This window comes from Rhinichthys klamathensis, unplaced genomic scaffold (assembly GCF_029890125.1).
Source record: "Rhinichthys klamathensis goyatoka isolate OS25496 unplaced genomic scaffold, OSU_Roscu_1.1 h1tg000673l_1, whole genome shotgun sequence".
Taxonomy (NCBI): Eukaryota; Metazoa; Chordata; class Actinopteri; order Cypriniformes; family Leuciscidae; genus Rhinichthys; species Rhinichthys klamathensis.
The window spans coordinates 1-21810 of NW_026607108.1; the positions used below are offsets into that span (position 1 = coordinate 1).

Consider the following 21810-nt stretch of genomic DNA (forward strand, 5'->3'; position numbering starts at 1 on the left):
AAACACATTTGGGCTGTTGGTGTTTTGTGTGTATGAATTCATATATTTGTCACATAAATAAATGAGTTAATCTCAGAAGGGCTGGAATAAACACGGCATGGCGTAACGTGTACCCAACACTCTTCGCTCTTGCTTCAGGGAAGAGCTTCCATTGATTCAATCGTTGAATCATTCATCTTGACTTCCGGTTCCTCTTCACTCTCAGACTCACAGTCACACACACACACACACACACACACACACAGATCAAACATTTACATGATGCTGAATAAAGCTGTTGGGTTGCATTCGGGTTAGCGGTGTCTAAAAACATGGTACTTTTCTTGATTCAGAGGGTCAGAAAAATCGTCTCGGGTTACGACTGAGAAGTTCCCATAGTTCCCTGAGAAGAGAACGAGACGCTGCGTCGATGGCGCTTTAGGAACGATAATGCCCAAACACCGTACTTACAAATGGTAAATGGACTGCATTTATAAAGCGCTTTCACAGACCCAATGGCCACCAAAGCGCTTTACCTTTTTGCCTCACATTCACCCACTCATACACCGACGGTGGTGTCAGCCATACAAGTGCCTGTCTGTGTGAAAACTCTGGCACAACTAATATGGCAAGCCGTTTTAACTTTTATTCATTTCCAGGATATGAATCCTTGATATCAACAATTACATTTTCACTAGTTAAAATGATAATTATTGATATCAGGAATATATTTCTACTAGTAACAATGGCAATTTTGGATATCAGGAATTACATTTTCACTAGTAACAATGCTAATTCTTGATATCAACATTTACATTTTCACTAGTTAAAATGATCATTCTTGATATCAACAATTGAATTGCAACTAGTTAAAACTATAATTCTTGATATCTGTAATTGTATTTTCACTAGTGAAATGTCACCATAGGCTGCCATTCAAAATCAATTCTTGATATCAAGAATTGATTTCTTACTAGTTGAAATTCCAATTTCACATATCAGAAATACAATTCTTACCAGTAAAAACCTTTATTTTTGATATCAAGAATTAAATTGTCACTAGTTGAAATGTCTATTCTTGATATCAACAATTGAATTGCTACTAGTAACAATGTTCATTTTTGATATCAATAATTCAATTTTTCACTAGTGACAATGTTAATTTCTGATATCATGAATGTGATTGTTACTAGTAAGAAAGCCATTTTAGATATCTGAAATAATTTTGATATCAGAAATACATTTTCAGATATCAAAAATGAAAATTTTTACTAGTAGCAATTCAGTTGTTGATATCAAGAATAGACATTTAGACTAGTGACAATTTAATTCTTGATATCAAAAATAAAGGTTTTTACTAGTAAGAATTGTATTTCTGATATGTGAAATTGGAATTTCAACTAGTAAGAAATCAATTCTTGATATCAAGAATTGATTTTGAATGGCAGCCTAAGTTTGACAGTTTGGCAGTTTGACTGACCAATAGCAGGTGGGGGCGGGCCTATCAGTTTTACTGACCAATAGCAGATGGGGGTGGGACTATCAGTTTGACTGACCAATAGCAGATGGGGGCAGGACTATCAGTTTGACTGACCAATAGCAGGTGGGGGCGGGGCAGATAAATCAACTGTGTTTGTGATTTTGAGAGGAAACAGAGTTTGGATTAGTTTGGAAGAGAATGAGCATCAGAAAATAGAAAATAGTAGAAGAAACCAGTGATGAATGAGTTTGACCTGCAGTGAGACAAAAAGCATCAGTCACTACTATCACTGATATGAAGAGGTGTGAAATCACATGCTGATCTCTCTCTCTCTCTCTCTCTCTCTCTCTCTCTCTCTCTCTCTCTCTCTCTCTCCACCCCGTGTGTGTGTGTGTGTGTGTCAGGAGCGTGGGAAGGTCGGCGTGATCTTTAACGTGGGGACGGATGATATCGTCATCGAGGAGGCCGGCGTGATGGTGAGCGACGGGAAGTATCATGTGGTGCGATTCACTCGCAGTGGCGGGAACGCTACACTACAGGTGGACAATCTGCCCGTGATCGAGCGCTTCCCTTCAGGTGAGCACACACACACACACACACACACACACACACACACACAAACTATCCATACCCACACAAACTCACTCACTCACTCACACACACACACAAACTCACTCACACACACACACACACACTGTCTCTATCATTGAGGAAGATGTTTTTTGTGTAAAATGATGGTCATAAACTGTTAAACACTTGAATGATCACACCAAACCTGTTTGTGTTTGTCAAGGAAAATATCAGAATCAGTGATGCAAACTTTATCAAATATGGGACAAATTCTTATTCTGAGTCATTATTAAGATCAATTCAGTTCAACTTCAACTTTCAACTTTTTTTTATTTATATAGCATTTATTTATATAGCACATTTAATTAGCAACGTTGTTGCCCAAAGTGTTTCACAGTTATAATTAAAAACATACATATATAAAACATTTACCAACTGTACAGTGAGATCAGAGAGAGAGAAAAAAACGAAATAAAAATAAGTTATTACTTCAATGACCAGAATACCCTTAACTAAAAGCTACGTTAAAAAGCTAATTTCTATTGTTGGAGCGTGCCGGATATGAAGGTTCAGTTAGTCATAAGTTCAGTTCAATAACTGTGTGAAGGTCATCAGTTATGAAATGATTTGGATTCAGCTATAAAGCTTGTTGAACAGCATCTGATATGATCATGAGCTGATGAACGAATTCGGTCAAATGTGTGTCTTTGATTCATGTGGAGTTCCAGCACATTAAACTCGCCCGTGATCATCTCTAACAGACAGCTGAATATGAACATATACGGGTGTCATAATGACTGAAATGAGGAATCTGCGCATGTTAATGAGGCGGATCTGGACTCCTGCTAAATGAACGAGTGCAGTGTGACGCGAGCAGACCGGAGGAATATAAATACCCCGTGACCCAGTTAGCGCAGTGGAATTGTGGGTAGAATGTTGAGCAGAATCTGAAACCCGTCCGGGATTGATCCCAGTCTCAGAGCCGTCGCCATAGCAACGGGTTCTGGAGTGAAGCTGGCGTGAACTGGTTCAGAAGTGGGGGTTTGTCATGCTGAGGGGTATTAATGAGTGATGTTTACCATCATTTGTTATTGATAATGTCTTAAAAATAGAGTTGCAAACACATGACTGTGAAGTCGGACATAGAAACCATAGATCTGAAGCTTGAGGATAAAAGCATGTATACTGTCATGATGTGAACGCAGTGTAAGTGTGATTACGAGACCTGTCATGTGAAACAGCTGACAACGGGCAGTTTACATGCAGAGTGGAGTTTTTAATCTTATTTTTCATTATTTTAATTGTTAAGAATTTTTTGGGTTTGTGGTTTTTGCATTGATTGTGACAGGTCAGGAAGTGAAAGGAAGCGTTACATTTTTCATTTAATTTAAATCAAATCAAATTAAGTTTTATTCTTATTTTATTTTATTTTATTTTATTTTATTTTATTTTATTTTATGTTTTTACTTTGTTTTTATTTTGTTTTATGTAGATGCCTCGTTCACACCATGTCAGAATTGCAGCAATTACTGTAATTACTTGTAATTTCCTCTAAGGTCTCTCAGATCAACGAGTCCATATTTAAGGAGACTTCATTAATTATTGTTGTTTGTGAACGAGGGACTCATTCCCAACCCCAGTGAGCTGCACATGAAGCCATCATAGACAACACCTTCAGACAATCCTGATGTTAAACTAAAGTACACCAGAGCTCTTCAGAGGAGCCCGGTCCACAGAACAACAGTTGTGTGGTACATGAGAAGAAGAAAAAAATTGTACATTCATCTGATTTAATTTCTCTAAATAAATTTTCTAAATAATGTAACAACGTAACATAAATAGTTCAAGCATTATTTAATGAGCTGTCTTGTAAAGTGTTACTTTACAGTGATATTCCCAGTAGACTGAGACTCACGAGGGTTTGGAGTGTGTGTGTGTGTGTGTGTGTGGTGGGTGGATACGGCCGTCAGTGGGACTATTTTCTCTGCTTTCGTAATGCTTATCAAGAGCAGCGTGAGATATATCGTGAGGAACTCAGCGTGAGATCTCTGCCTCCATCACAATGAATCCTGCATTTCCAGAAGCACAAAGACGAGCTGGTGTGTTGGAAGTGACACCAGATAAAGATGTCACTTTCCAAGATAAGACTTGTGTGAAACGAGAGAATGAAACAGCATCTGATGTGTTTTATATAAATGTTGTGAGGGCTGTTTTCATCTCACAAACACTCGTTCTCACATTGATCTCAGATGTAAAATAAACCAGAGGTGTAAAATACTCAAAATTAACACAAGTGAAAAAAATTAAATAAGTGGAAGTATGGATACTGTGTGAATTACTTACTCGATTAAAAGTATCCAGCTAAAAATATACTTGATTGAAAGTAAAAAAGTACAACTTTAAACTGTATTGAAGTAAGATGTAATCCGGCGAACAATGAGTAACAAGTACTGTATTTTTCTTTGGGACATGTACTTATGGCAGGACACTACAGGTGAATAGGGCAAATGTTTTAACGAATAGATGTCACTATACGTAACCAGCTAATTAATCACAGTCCATTACACATGTTCTATTACACGTTTTCTGAAATGTTATATTTAAAAAGCAATCTATGCATTAAATGCACTAATTTGCATACATTTCCAGAATATAAATATGAACATTAGATATAAAGCCAGATTCAAAATTCTTGTTTGATTTTGTTGAGATATTAGAGTTAAAAGAATTTATAGAAGGGATTTGGGATATCCTTTTTTATAACTCCACAAATCAGAAAATACTGTCAATAGACAGAAAAAAAACATTGTCTCCATGTTTTTTAGGAATAAAATGTTATAAAAATCAGGTTGAATGATATATGAACAAACCCCTCAGTAAAAACATTCGGAATAAAGATATGAATAAAACTCTAAATTTTGGTGTACGTAAGTGTTACTGAAGTGGAGAAAAAACTCATTTAACAACATGTATTGTAATTGAAATATACAGACGCAAATGGATAAAGTGTTATAAAATAAACACTTAATGTGTTTTCTGGATGTTTTCTTTCCACTACTCTGGAAAATCCAACAGTTATTCTTACTAAGACTTTTTAGTTAACTTTACTTAATGTTTTAACTTAATTGTAAAAAATATTCTGTACTAATCACACATTATGCCCAGTTTACTCAGAAAACCCAAATTAAGATTAATTGATTCTAAGCTGACTTTGATTTTCCTAAAATGTTTTTGTTTAAACTCTTTGGTTGGGCACTTGGAACTCAATTTATATTACTGTAATTATCTTCCTATTCAACAAGAAATCACAGTTGGTTTCAAAGGAAGGGAAGTAATAAATAGGTTGCTTTAAAAAGGTGACCTATATATTCTAACCAAGTCATTAACTAGTCATAATTAACTAAAACATATAATTAACATGTTTTTCAACTTTTTAAACAACTTTTACTTGGGCTTATATAATCTCTCTATATTTGTGACAACATCATGTAATTGATCATGTTTGAGTCACACACAGACTTCAACATTCAGCACGCAAAACACAACAATGGTAACAATTACATTTTATGTATTATTTATTATTTTTTAATTACTAGAACTCTCGTGTAAGGAACTATACTAACTAAGAATTTGTCGGTACAACAAACCATTCCTAGTTCACTTTGCTTCGTTTTTTGAGGTAGTCGGTTCGCATGCTTTTTTCAAGTAAGTCTAACTAATTCGATTTTACAGTGTAGTCTGAAATAAGATTATGAAAGCAAAATAGAACAAAATCTAAACATTTACCAGTGCATGAAAAAACGTTGGTATTGCCTTAAGTAAAAGTAAAAGTACAAATCACCCAAAATAATACTTAAGCATAGTAAAATGACTCCAGTATGTTACACCCCTGGAAGAAACCATCTGAATACTTCATACAAGCACATACATGATGATATTCCTGCATTTCAGTGTTTGAATTGGAGGACTCGTATATATGACCCCGGAGGATTTGCTCTTGCTAATAACGCTGACACTGATGGCCAGTGCGGGTAGTGTGTGTGTGTGTGTGTGTGTGTGTGTGGATTTTGATTGGATCATTTGCAGTCGAGATGCAGGAGTTATTAAGAGTCAGTCGCTGTGCTAGCAGTGACTTCATTAAAGAGCTAATAATAGATAATTAAAGAACTGACAAGTTTGATTTCACCACAACGCCAACTCTCCCTCATAGAGCCGACAGCACGAGATGTCATGCCAGCAGATCCTCACATTCTCAGTATGATTTTCTCTCACAATAAGTGTTTATATCTGAATCATAATGAGCTCCGCGGGTCCTGCAGCGACACACTGCTTTATTCTCAGTGTGTGTGTCTGTATCTACTATTCAAACAGGTTCGGTGTGATCATTGCTATTCTCGTTTGTATTAATATTTTAAATTAGTTTTTATTTTTACATTTTCTACTCGCATTAGTTGTGTTCTTGTTATTTTTAATAGTATGTGATGTCTACAGTACATAGTTTGTGTTTATTTCAGATTAAGTACTAGTTATTTTTGTACTTACCGTCCCACAGGTGGGACGTTTGCCATTATATTTTTAAAACAATAATATCTTAGTAAAAACCTTAAGTAATATTGACAAACTATATATCATTTGAAAGCTTACAATCTCTAGTTTCCATATTTGGTGATTGATTTTCAAAATAAATTACAGAGGAGCCGTAATTTATCAATTTGCGACAAGAATATTTTCATACTCCTAAGGCGTGTTCAGACCTTTATTTTGAAATAGCAATGAACATGAAAAATCATGAAAAAAATTGTAGAAACCTAGTTTGTTTTCATGCCAAGAGTTCAAAAGATAGCATCCATTCAATTATTTTAGAAAAAAAGGTCTGAAAATGTTTTAAATATAAAGAAAAAAATAATAAATTCACCATTTGTGATGTGGCAGCGAGCTATGACGCACATGCGTGTTCTTTGTATGTGTTTATTAGAGGTTGAATTCATATCAAAATCTGCCAAACTTCTCATATTACTTCTGAATAGGATCTCTACTTCATAAATTGTATGAAAATTGTGGAAATAATGGTTCATATCACTCAAAACACATTTGGAAATGGAGGCGCCCTTATATGGGCAGTAATGGAGTCTGGTTGTGACCTAGTGAAAAAGTTTGGTACTGCGCCCAAACAAAATCTTACTGAAAGCTCATTTTTTGAGATATCAACCTAAAATTTGAAACACAACTTGTTCAGATTTTTGGCTTTGATTTTTCTGCAGTTTTAGAGTAGCCCAGGTTTTGAAAATATATATTTTATATAAAATATGAATAATTAATTTTTTTACATTGTACATTTCCATAAACTCAAACTTCTATAACTTTTTTTCTGTTTCACTTTCTTAATTTATTTCACTTCTACATAAATCTGCCAAATGTCTTCTTTAAAACAAGACCAATCTTACGTCTATATTCCAAAGCATTCTTGAATTACAACCATTTATGTTCGAAATGTGCATTTTCATGTCTATTAAAAAAAGGGGGGGTGACAGTTAACAGGTTAAAGTGAAATGCAACAAAAATGGAAAAGTTGCCTTAATTCTTATTTTCTTTCAGGAAATGTTTTTTAATGGTTTTCTGTTTAGTTAGTGATAATCAAACTAAATCAGTGCGCTCAACAACATTTGGTTATCTGACCTGAAACAGAAAACATCTTCCTGCAGTTTTACAGTTTTGACCATCACTGATATGAAAATGTTCCTTATGCATTTTTAATGAGAACGACAACGATTTGATGTTGCTTGTCCACATTCACCATGACACTTTAATGCACTGTAATTATCCATAAGTAATATTCAACCTCTAAAATGACTCATAAATATGCTTAACTCATGTTTAAAACACATGGTGACCAGAGCTTGGTTCACTTTCTAACCTCAAAAAACGATGTTTAAAGCCTTGAAGGTGTTAAATATGATTTTAAAGTTCATAACCTGCTAAACGTTCTCTCTAACCTCTAATCTTTAACCTTTGACCTTCCAGATTGTAACCTGTTGAATTTGTTTGTTCTTCAAAGGGAACTTTGATAATGAACGGCTGGCTATTGCTAGGCAAAGAATCCCGTACCGACTCGGTCGGGTAGTTGACGAATGGCTACTCGACAAAGGTAATTAAACAGCACAAACCCCACTAATGAACGATCTGTCTAATCACGCTAAACACATCTCTGGATGAAGTGCACGCCCAGAGACGCAGCGGAAAACACGAACGTACTGCGATTCACACAAGCGGAAAATGAGGCTAAATATGAGTAGAGACATCAAAATTGCCAGTGTTTAATTACTCTGTCGAATTCGAAGAAGTGTAACTTGCTAAAGGTTTCTACTGAAGACGAAGAGTTGCTCTGCGATCCTCAGATGCGTGATATTCAGATATCTGACAATGGGACTGCACTTCTCCAGAGTATTAACCTTACCAATAACCCCCACATAACCCTCCCTTGACCCCCAGCAACACGCACTGTTCACTGTTCAAGACATCTGAACTCCAGTTAAAGGGACTCTATTTCAGTGCCTCTGTTTCATCTTCGCTGTGTCGTCGTTCGGTCTAAATTATTCCAACTTTAACCCTTTGTGTCCAGAAGCTGCTCACTTCCTGTCCCACATGTGCTAAATGACTTCACTTCCTGTTTTTGAGGGCAAAAATAAGAAATCGCATCTAATTCTTTTAGCTTCAAGCAGTCGGAACAGGACTGTTGCATGGATATATTGTGGATGCGAGAGTTAAGTCAAGTCAGCTTTATTTATACAGCGCTTGTTACAATATTGATTGTTTCAGAGCAGCTTTACAGAGATAACAGGAACAAATGCAACAGAGTTTGTGTCTAGAAGAGAATAGCGTCACAGTCCAGCTTAAGGAAGGTCAGCGATGGTTCATTTTTGTTGTGAAAAAGTTATTAATGTATTTCATTTATATATATATATATATATATATATATATATATAATGCTGTCAGTGCAGGAGATCAACAATAATGTTGAATATTAAATTAAATGTTAAATTTAATGTCCCCAACTAAGCAAGCCGAAAGCTAATGGCAATTGGTAGAAATGTAACAAATATGTCTTTATGATCAATTTGGACTATTTGAAATTTCAGCGTACTGATTGATGAACTAATGCCATGTGGTTTTACACCGTGCAAAAGTGCTGTTCATCCTCAGTATTTCTTGTTTTACTGTACAAATATCTGGACATTCTTAAGTCAATATGCATTTACTCGTGTATACCAATGGGCCAAAAATAAACTTAATTCAAAAGGAAAATTCCATTGCCAGATATTTTTTCTTGTTTCTATAACAAACCAATTTTGAGTAATTACTCAGAAAACAAGACTTCTTATCAGCTTTGTTTTTGCATCTAAAGTAATTGTCTCTTGATTTGAAGAAAATGGAAAACAAGACCCAAATGCTGATGAACAACAGCACGTTTTGCAGGGTGGGCAAAAGTTAAAAACAGATGTTTCCATTGATAAATAACATGCAAATCAATGCGTCTGTAAAGCAAAGTTCCAGGTTTAATTTGAGAGTATCTTTGACAAGCGTGAGTGATCAACAACATTACAACAGATGCGATCAGATGTTCTTAAGGTGTATTGAAGTAAGTATTTGAGTGTAGAGGACGGTCTGTCGACTCAAAGGGTTAAAGAAACTCCCTGACAGGGAAAACCTAAAGGTTTAACCGAAGACTCGAGCGTTCTTCTAAACCCTGAGGGCCTTCTCGTTTTAGTCTTCATTGGATTAGATAAAGTTGAAGCCCTCAGTCATAAACCGGTTTCTAAACTCTCATAACCAAATGAAAACAGATCCGATGAAGAATACGGATTATTCGTCAAAGCGTAGCGGACCGTCTAAATAGAGCTAACATTCAATGCAACGCTTGAGCGAATCTCAGAGGGTTAAACACTGAAATTATTCTGTGTGAATGAATCGGATCCATTGAAAGAGTAGACGTTCTACTTGTTGTTTTGGAACGTTTGCCGAGAGAATACGGTCCCTTTAACAAAGAAATGTGTGAGAATAAATGATGAAGCAAATGATGTGTTGATTCACTGCCATGTCTGTCTGTGAATACAGTTTGGACTATTGAGTTTTAGGATTGTCAACATGAAATATAAATAAATCACTGATTCATATCCCTGCTCTTATTGTGAATGAAACATCCGTGACGTTAGTCTAACGAACGCTTTTTTGTCTCTAAAATCTTTAACAAACCTTATAATGTATAAGTGCAGTTCATTATTAGTGCATGCTATAGCTAATGAACCTTGTTGTAAACTGTTACCTAGAAGACTTGTAATAGAAAACACATGTGTTAATGCCTGTGATGAATCAGCTGGGTAAGGATCTGTAGTTGACCCCGTTCACCTGTGGTGTATTGCCTTAATAAGTGCAAGTGAAGTCCTGAATATGCACGACGTGTTTTACATTATTGAGTTGCAATAGTCCAGACTGCACCGGGTCCGTCACACATCCCAGTGTTCCAGGATCGCTGTGGGAAAGGCCAGTGCATGTGTGGAGAGAGACTCTGGTGTGACGTTGAGTTAGATCAGACGGAGCGTGTCGTAGATTGGAGATGGCAGCACCTCCACACACTCCGTGAAGAGGAAAACAGGGTTTAACGGCTCAATTCCAGCAGACGAGCCTCGCTTTCTCTCCCTCGTCCTCATGACTCTCCATCATTCCCTGTTCTCCTGTATCTGACGCCTCTCCATCTCTCGTGTTTTACTGTGAAGTCGAGAGACACAGTCGGAGATTACAAACACCCGCAGTGCATTGATTTCTTCTGTGCTGTTTATTCCTCTTCCTGAAGAAAGCCCTCAGCTGGGAAATGCCGGCGCAGAACACATTTGTTTTACAGCAGAAGCGCGCGGCTCAATCACTGCGGCTCAGCTCGGTTTCAACACTTTTCACTTTTAAATGACTCCAGAGAGAAACAACACAGGCTTTTCTATTAGAGAAAGCTCATCCGTCTGCACACACACTCCTGCAGAGACACGTGAGGCTCCTCACCGGCGCTTGATGCGTCCTGACAGTGTGTGTGTTAGTGTGTGTGTGACTCCAGGAACTCTCGCCGTTAAGAACAGTTTCTGTCCCAGTTCTGGGTTTCTGTCACATCACTCGACCCGTCACAGATCGGACGGACACGACTGTGCCGAGTTTCTGATCAGTGTGACTGTGTGTTTATGAGCTACTGATGCACGAAAAATATCAACTTTCAGAGACAAAACAGTTTTACAATAAACCATGTTTCTTAATATTTGCATATATGTTAAATTATACATGTAACCCTTTAGCGGAGGCTTTTATCCAAAGCGACTCACAAAGAAGGAGAGCAACAGAAGCAGTGAAACTAACTACAGTGTGAGCAATCATTAGTAAACACAGTAATGAATAATAAACAGTTTTGATTTTAATAATGTATTAATAAGTGTTGAAATCGTCAGAGGAACAAGAGCTGTTTAACATCTGAGAATATCCTAACCAGCGGATTCATAACCTTCAGGCCCACTGGTTAAACACACACACACACACTGACACACACACTCTCTCACACACACACTAGGGCTCCCCTCAACTAACGATTTTTCTAGTAGACTAGTAATCGTTCATTTAAGCGATTTGTTGACCAATCGCGCGTTCATATGAATAAGCCATAAATCATAATGACACGCCTTTAATTACCTATATATTACATAGCCTAATCAGCGCTCCAGCAAACGTAACAGTGTGTCGTGAAAAAACAGGAGGAGACCATTTAAACATTTTTTAATAATTTAATAATGAATTATTTGAAGACTTTATTGGTGATGTTTTCTGTGTTTTGGGCTGCAGAGATTAAGTCACGATGCTGACTCGACTATATGCTTGTTTCATACGGATTACATAACCAGAGAATATTTATTTTCCATTTGAATTCGTTTATTACAAGTAGACATGTCAAGCTTTCTATAGATATAAGTGTCATGTCCGTGAGGCGAGTATACGCCGAGTTCCTCCAGCTCTGACCGGGACAGTTTTTGTCTGGGGATTCTTTTCAGTATTTTACAAAAGCACGTTTTGTTGTTATTGTGAGTTTACAGAAATAAAAGTAGACCCTTTACAGTTCTCATTACTCGTATCTGTACGACCAAAAATGCCGTGAGTATTTTAAGTGAAATGCGGTGATGTGTGTGTCATGCAGTAAGAGCTCTCACACACACACTAGTCTAGGAGAACATTAGACTTGTAAAGCTGCTGATATCGTACATGTTTCAAATGATAAACCATATTTATACTACAGGGCCGTTGAATGCTTGAATCTGATTGGTCGATGAACGTTCTACCGTGTGCAATTATCTTCAGGGAAACGCACGGCTAAAGTAGTTCCGGCAGGTCGTGACCGCATTACAGCTCCATATCACTGCGCGTTGACTGTAATAACGGAAAATAGGATACAATTCATAACAGAAAACACATGCGCTTGATCTGCCATTATCGATGTCTAACTTCACAATCACTGGAAACATGCCGTTTAATTTGAATAAATAAAGTATAAAGTCCTATCTGTAATCAATAGAAAGTTAAAGTGAATATAGTCCTGCGGTACGGGTTTTCGTAATTATTGCAGATAATATAACAGATACATAATTATTGATACGCCTACTTGTTAAAAGGGCTTTGTGTTTCGTTTATTAGGCCAGTCTACTGGCAATAATAGAAAAAAAAAGAATGAACGAATTAATTAAAACAAATTGAATTAATAAATAAATAATAATAGTGACGCACATGCTTTTCTCTCATTATTGGAACATCTCTCTCTCTAATAACTGCATTCATAACTGCATAAAGCCGGAGACACACTTACTGTAAGGCCGGTTATGAGTGTAATTTGATACTTATGGCGGATCATGCCCAAACGCGTGTCAGTCGGTGTGTAAGATCTGCTGCAGTCGATGGAAACACTCAGTCAGAGAACGTGTCAGCGAGTCGTGTGTGTCCAGCTTTAGTCTATCAGTGGCTCAAACCTGCGCTAACTCTAAAATGACGTTTTGGAATTAGCATCGGAGGCATGGGATTAGATCATAGACTGTACAGAAATATGTGTGTAGTGTGTGTGACGTCACCCGTAGGTTTCTGAAGAGCGTTTCTGAAGCCTAAAGTGGGCGGAGCCGGCCGTCGCCATCTTGGCCGCGTCTCGTCACTACCGGATAACAGACAATGGGCAAGAGGCGTGACGTGGGTGGAGCTGAGGTGCTAATGCTATATGCTAATGCTATATGCTACTGGCCTCGCGCTAAAGTGACAGCTGGTCGAAGAAGTAAAGCCAATAGTTAAAGTTCATGTTTTTGCCCTTCGAAACACTATAATAGTTAAAAGACGAAACTAAAAGTGAGACATTATTATTCTGCTAGTTAAAAATGTATTATCATGCAGTAACTTACAATATTGCTCTGAGCTTGTGCGTGTGACAGTGATTCATGCACACACACGTTTTATAGACCAAAACCACTTTTAGCACCAGGCTGTGAACATGTGTTTTCCTGCTGTAAAGTTGGACATTTTAACATGCGGGTCTATGGGATTGAGTCTCTTCTGCAGCCGGCCTCTAGTGGCCAGTGGAGGAACTGCAGGTTAACTCACTCAGTGTTGGTTTCAAGAGAGAGACCGTGAGGTTACCGCCGGGATTAGATGCGTAAGAAATGAGTCCTCCATCGTCTGAACAGTGTTTCGAGGAGTGGTAACTGTAGTACAAGCGGAATAATTGCCTCCGCTTCGCGTCGTGACCGCATTACCAACGGCCAGTCGTCAGTTATTCCTTGCTTGAGGTCAATGAACGCTCTGCGAACGTTTGCATTTCCTGCCGTTAACGACCTGTCCGTCACAGACTGCGTGATTCGCCACTTCCTGTGGAGGTGTTTCCCTGCGACTAAACGACTAATAAAAAGTTGGTCGACCAAACCTTTTCTAGTCGACTAATAGGGGCAGCCCTATCACACACACACACACACACTCTCTCTCTCTCGCTGATGTCCTCAATGGCTCACTGATGTCCTGTACGGGTCTCTGTCCTCAATCGTACAGTTAAACACTGAATGATCTCGTGTCCTTCAGCTCCGGCTCATTTCACTCTGAACGAATCAAAACATCTTCCCTCACACTCGTTTATTTCTCTCCAGCGCAGACGTTTTACTGGGTCTGAGGAGCTCAAATCATGTTTGTCTGTGCTGGAGTTTTCGATTCTTCCTGCTCATGGTTTTGGGAGTTTTTAGTCGAGCTCAGTCAGACAGAAGCGTTGTGTGAGATCTCGTCTGATCTGCCTTTCTTCACACAGAGCGAACTCAGGAACAGAAAGTCAAACACATTCACAGAGGTTAAGATGTGTGACGGACATAGTGTGTGTGTGTGTGTGTGTGTATGTGTTTTAATTGTTTCTGTGCATTCAGATTAATAATTATACTCAATATTAAGTGTCTTTTAAACCCAAAGTTGACAGTTTAAAGAAACCCAAACACCCTCCAAACTTTCCTTTCTGTTTCTGTCACTCTTTAATAAATCTGTATATTTCCCATCATCATCATCATCGTCATCATCTTTTTCATTCTCTCCATCTCTCGCTCTCTGAAACCCTCTGAAGGTCATTTCTGCCCACCGTGGCGTTTCCATGGAGATGATGATGATGATGATGAAGGTGGTTTATGAGTGAGAGAGAAACTGACTGATAAACCGCAAATCTTGCTCTTGGTAACACAAATTGAGTTAAAGGTATCGTTCATACAGTACGAAAATAAATAGTGATAAAATACGATACAAAATTATGCAAAACTAAATAATAAGACACAATGCTTAAAAGGATAGTTCACCCAAAAATTTTAATTAGCCCATGATTTACTCGCCCTCAAGTCATCCTAGGTGAATATGACATTCTTCTTTCAGACGAACACAATCTGAATTATATTAAAAGATGTCCTGGCTCTTCCAAGCTTTATAATGGCAGTGAATGGCCGTTTCTGTCCATCAGAAGTCCATAAAAGTGCATCTATCCATCATAAAAGTGCATCTGTCCATCATAAAAGTGCATCTGTCCATCATAAAAATTCATCTATCCATCATAAAAGTGCATCAGTCCATCATAAAAGTGCATCTATCCATCATAAAAGTGCATCTATCCATGATAAAAGTGCATCTATCCATGATAAAAGTGCATCTATCCATCATAAAAGTGCATCTATCCATGATAAAAGTGCATCTATCCATCATAAAAGTGCATCTGTCCATCATAAAAGTGCATCTGTCCATCATAAAAGTGCATCTGTCCATCATAAAAGTGCATCCATCCATCATAAAAGTGCATCCATCCATGATAAAAGTGCATCTATCCATCATAAAAGTGCATCTATCCATCATAAAAGTGCATCTATCCATCATAAAAGTGCATCTATCCATCATAAAAGTGCATCTGTCCATCATAAAAGTGCATCTGTCCATCATAAAAGTGCATCTATCCATCATAAAAGCGCATCTATCCATCATAAAAGTGCATCTATCCATGATAAAAGTGCATCTATCCATCATAAAAGTGCATCTGTCCATCATAAAAGTGCATCTGTCCATCATAAAAGTGCATCTATCCATCATAAAAGTGCATCTATCCATCATAAAAGTGCATCTATCCATCATAAAAGTGCATCTGTCCATCATAAAAGTGCATCTGTCCATCATAAAAGTGCATCTATCCATCATAAAAGCGCATCTATCCATCATAAAAGTGCATCTATCCATGATAAAAGTGCATCTATCCATCATAAAAGTGCATCTGTCCATCATAAAAGTGCATCTGTCCATCATAAAAGTGCATCTATCCATCATAAAAGTGCATCTATCCATCATAAAAGTGCATCTATCCATCATAAAAGTGCATCTATCCATCATAAAAGTGCATCTATCCATCATAAAAGTGCATCCATCACAAAAGTGCATCCATCATAAAAGTGCATCCATCCATCATAAAAGTGCTCCACAGGCTCCAGGCAGTTAATAAAGGCGAAGCAAAGCACTGAAGCGAAGCACTTTTGCACTTTTATGGACTTCAAAACTTAAACGGCCATTCACTGCCATTATAAAGCTTGGAAGAGCCAGGACATCTTTTAATATAACTCTGATTGTGTTCGTCTGAAAGAAGAATGTCATATACAGCTAGGATGACTTGAGGGTGAGTAAATCATGGACTAGTTTTCATTTTTGGGTGAACTATCCACCCTAACTACTAGATGGACATTATATCAGTGGCCTGACTGGATAACTGTGCTGTAGTTGATGTGAAGTGTTACCGGATCAGAGGTTTGCATCCGTCTCTCCGTCTCGACTCTGATCACTCAGCTGTGTTTCCTCCGTCTCTGCAGGTCGGCAGCTGACGATCTTCAACAGCCAGGCGTTCATTAAAGTGGGCGGCGGAGAAAAGGGTCGTAACTTCCAGGGTCAGATCTCGGGTCTGTATTATAACGGCCTGCAGGTGCTGAAGCTGGCGGCCGAGGGCGACCCGAACGTTCAGGTGCAGGGGAACCTGCGTCTGGTGGGAGACGTGCCCTCGGTGATGACGACCGACACCACCTCCACCACTCCACTCGCAGACATGTCCACCACCATCATGGAGACCACCACCACCATGGCCACCACCACCACACGCAAGCAGCGCTCGCCCACCATGAGGGACAGCGTCACGCAGGTCAGTGAGAAGCCTGAGGATCCTTCGCTTCGTTACCAAACAGGCACTTCAAGTGCTTCTTCTTGGTTCGGTTCACTTTCTCAAGGCAACATCTCAAAGCGTACCGAAATGTGTTCACTCAAGTCACATGTGAGTAAACACTGGGTTAAAAACAACCCAAGGGCTGGGTAAATATAGGACAGAACACATGTTGGGTTAATTTTACCCAGCAAATTGGGTTGTTTATTTAACCCAGCATAATGGGTTGATTCATTGGTGGTGGTTGAGGAGATTCCCCCTTCCATATGTAAAAGCGCTTTGAGTACCTAGAAAAGTGCTATACATTTTTTTAAATATTATTATTATTCTTTTATTATATTATTTATTTATTATTTTATTTATTATATTACTATTACACTTTCTCAAGGCAACATTTCAAAGCGTACCAAAATGTGTTCATGCTAGTCACATATGAGTAAATCCAGAAGGCAATATAGTGTCGGCCCAGATCCGATGTGGGCCGACACTGTGTTGCTGTCTGAGAAAGCTGTCCTCTCATTGGTCAGGGCCTGTAGATCGTTCGCTTCATTCTGAAACAGGCACTTAAATTGTTTCTTCTTGGTTCCGTTCACTTTCTCAAGGCAACATTTTAAAGCGTACCAAAATGTGTTCACGCAAAAGTTAAAACACATGTGAGTAAACACTCTAAAAAACACTGGGTCATAGGTAAATATTGGACAGAACACATGTTGGGTTAATTTTACCCAGCAAATAGGATTGTATATTTAACCCAGCATACTGGGTTGATTCATTTTTACTGTAGTACTAGCTTTTCTTTTTTTTTACTTCATACATGAATTAATGTTTACAGATTAACTTACATCCTTTAAACTTTAGTTAAAAATACTCTCCACAACAACTGGTTTTGAGAGACAGCGTCACGCAGGTCAGTGAAAAGCCTGAAGATACTTTGCTTTGTTACCAAACAAGCACTTAAAGTGCTTTTTCTTCATTCGGTTCCAAGGTAACATCTCACAATAACGATGTATAGATACAAAAAATTTACACAATCCTGTATTTTACCGAAGACATGAATCTATTTGATGGAGCTGCAGTGCTCTCTCCTGAAGAGGTCGCAAAAAGCCCGCGATAAATAACAACCCCTGGGTTGTTATATCTGACCCAGGATCTGAGTAACACAAAAACTACCCAAACAGTGGCTTGTTACAGTACGTCTGACCCAGGATCTGGGTAACACAAAATCTAGCCAAACACTGGCTTGTTACAGTACGTCTGACACAGGATCTGGGTTGCACAAAAACTACCCAAACACTGGGTTGTTATATCTGACCCAGGATCTGAGTAACACAAAAACTACCCAAACACTCGGTTGTTACAGTACGTCTGACCCAGGATCTGGATAACACAAGAACTACCCAAACACTGGGTTGTTACGTCTGACCCATGATCTGGGTAACACATAAACTACCCAAACACTGGGTTGTTATATCTGACCCAGGATCTGGGTTACACAAAAACTACCCAAACACTGGGTTACTACGTCTGACCCAGGATCTGGGTAACACAAACACTACTCAAACATTGGGTTGTTATATCTGACCCAGGATCTGGGTTACACAAAAACTACCCACACATTGGGTTGTTACGTCTGACCCAGGATCTGGATAACACAAAATCTAGCCAAACACTCGGTTGTTACGTTACGTATGACCCATGATCTGGGTAACACATAAACTACCCAAACACTTGGTTGTTATATCTGACCCAGGATCTGGGTTACACAAAAACTACCCAAACACTGGGTTGTTACGTCTGATCCAGGATCTGGGTTACACAAAAACTACCCAAACATTGGGTTGTTACGTCTGACCCAGGATCTGGGTTACACAAAATCTACCCAAACACTGGGTTGTTACAGTACGTCTATCCTAGGATCTGAGTAACACAAAATCTAGCCAAACACTGGCTTGTTACAGTACGTCTGACCCAGGATCTGGGTAACACAAAATCTAGCCAAACACTGGCTTGTTACAGTACGTCTGACACAGGATCTAGGTAACACAAAAACTACCCAAACACTGGGTTGTTACGTCTGACCCAGGATCTGGGTAACACAAAAACTACCCACACATTGGGTTGTTACGTCTGACCCAGGATCTGGATAACACAAAATCTAGCCAAACACTCGGTTGTTACGTTACGTATGACCCATGATCTGGGTAACACATAAACTACCCAAACACTTGGTTGTTATATCTGACCCAGGATCTGGGTTACACAAAAACTACCCAAACACTGGGTTGTTACGTCTGATCCAGGATCTGGGTTACACAAAAACTACCCAAACATTGGGTTGTTACGTCTGACCCAGGATCTGGGTTACACAAAATCTACCCAAACACTGGGTTGTTACAGTACGTCTATCCTAGGATCTGAGTGACACAAAATTTAGCCAAACACTGGCTTGTTACAGTACGTCTGACCCAGGATCTGGGTAACACAAAATCTAGCCAAACACTGGCTTGTTACAGTACGTCTGACACAGGATCTGGGTTGCACAAAAACTACCCAAACACTGGGTTGTTACGTCTGACCCAGGATCTGGGTAACACAAAATCTAGCCAAACACTCGGTTGTTACAGTACGTCTGACCCAGGATCTGGATAACACAAGAACTACCCAAACACTGGGTTGTTACGTCTGACCCATGATCTGGGTAACACATAAACTACCCAAACACTGGGTTGTTATATCTGACCCAGGATCTGGGTTACACAAAAACTACCCAAACACTGGGTTACTACGTCTGACCCAGGATCTGGGTTACACAAACACTACTCAAACATTGGGTTGTTATATCTGACCCAGGATCTGGGTTACACAAAAACTACCCAAACATTGGGTTGTTACGTCTGACCCAGGATCTGGATAACACAAAATCTAGCCAAACACTCGGTTGTTACGTTACGTATGACCCATGATCTGGATAACACAAAATCTAGCCAAACACTCGGTTGTTACGTTACGTATGACCCATGATCTGGGTTACACAAAAACTACCCAAACACTTGGTTGTTATATCTGACACAGGATCTGGGTTTCACAAAAACTACCCAAACACTGGGTTGTTACGTCTGATCCAGGATCTGGGTTACACAAAATCTACCCAAACACTGGTTTGTTACAGTACGTCTAACCTAGGATCTGAGTAACACAAAATCTAGCCAAACACTAGGTTGTTACAGTACGTCTGACCCAGGATCTGAGTTACACAAGAACTACTATAACTAACACTGGGTTCTTATATCTGACCCAGGATTTGGGTTACACAAAAACTACCCAAACACTTGGTTGTTACGACTGTCCCAGGATCTGGGTAACACAAAATCTAGCCAAACACTGGGTTGTTATAGTAAGTCTGAGCCAGGATCTGGGTTACACAAAAATTACCCAAACATTGGGTTGTTACGTCTGACCCAGGATCTTGGTAACACAAAATCTACCCAAACACTGGGTTGTTACAGTACGTCTAACCAAGGATCTCAGTAACACAAAATCTAGCCAAACACTGGGTTGTTACAGTACGTCTGACCCAGGATCTGAGTTACACAAGAACTACTCAAACGCTGGGTTGTTATATCTGACCCAGGATTTGGGTTACACAAAAACTACCCAAACACTGGGTTGTTACAACTGTCCCAGGATCTGGGTAACACAAAATCTAGCCAAACACTGGGTTGTTACAGTAAGTCTTACCCAGGATCTGGGTTACACAAAAACTACCCAAACATTGAGTTGTTACGTCTGACCCAGGATCTGGGTTACACAAAAACTACCCAAACACTGGGTTGTTACATCTGACCCAGGATCTGGGTTACACAAAAACTACCCAAACACTGGGTTGTTACGTCTGACCCAGGATCTGACTTACACAAACACTACCCAAACACTGGGTTGTTACGTCTGACCCAGGATCTGGGTAATACAAAAAAACACCTAAACGATGGGTTGTTTGACTAGTGTCTGACCCAGGATCTGGGTAACACAAAAACTACCCAAATACTGGGTTGTTACATCTGACCAAGGATCTGGGTTACCAAAAAACTACCCAAGCACTGGGTTGTTACGTCTGACCCAGGATCTGGGTAAAACAAAAAAACACTTAAACACTGGGTAGTTACGTCTGACCCAGAATCTGGGTTACACAAAAACTACCTAAACCGTGGGTTGTTATAACTGACCCAGGATATGGGTAACACAAAAACTACCCAAACACTGGGTTGTTACAGTACGTCTGACCCAGGATCTGGGTAACACAAAATCTAGCCAAACACTGGGTTGTTACAGTACGTCTGACCCAGGATCTGGGTTACACAAAAACTACCCAAACACTTGGTTGTTATTTCTGACCCAGGATCTGGGTTACACAAAAACTACCCAAACACTTGGTTGTTATTTCTGACCCAGGATCTGGGTTACACAAAAACTACCCAAACACTGGGTTGTTACGTCTGACCCAGGATCTGGGTTACACAAAAACTACCCAAAAACTGGGTTGTTATATCTGACCCAGGATCTGGGTAACACAAAAACTACCCAAACACTGGGTTGTTACATCTGACCCAGGATCTAGGTAACACAAAAACTACCCAAACACTGGGTTGTTACGTCTGACCCAGGATCTGGGTTATACAAAAACTACCCAAACATTGGGTTGTTATATCTGCTCAATCTCTTCCATCTCAGATGGGGGTGGACCAGTACTACTTTATTTGATTTTTTATTCTAAACTGTTTTAATTATTCTTATTTGTTTTGATTACTTTAATTTCTTCTATGTAAAGCACTTTGAATTGCCATTGTGTATGAAATGTGCTATATAAATAAACTTGCCTTGCCTTGCCTTGCGTTATATCTGACCCAGGATCTGGGTAACACAAAAAAAACACCTAAAAACTGGGTTGTTACGTCTGACCCAGGATCTGGGTAACACAAAAACTACCCAAACACTGGTTTTTTTTCATTACGTCTGACCCAGGATC

General features: G+C 39.0%; 1 protein-coding gene across 1 annotated transcript; it reads left to right on the forward strand.

The window, feature by feature from the left end:
* Positions 1 to 1863: 1863 nt before the first annotated feature.
* On the forward strand, positions 1864 to 16773 carry LOC130076639 (neurexin-2-beta-like; the record flags this gene model as incomplete). The annotated part of the gene is made up of 3 exons (XM_056241792.1): positions 1864 to 2035; positions 8085 to 8174; positions 16447 to 16773. Coding segments are annotated over 3 exons (589 nt in total), but the record flags the coding sequence as incomplete, so codon positions are not given.
* Between the last annotated feature and the right edge of the window lie 5037 nt (positions 16774 to 21810).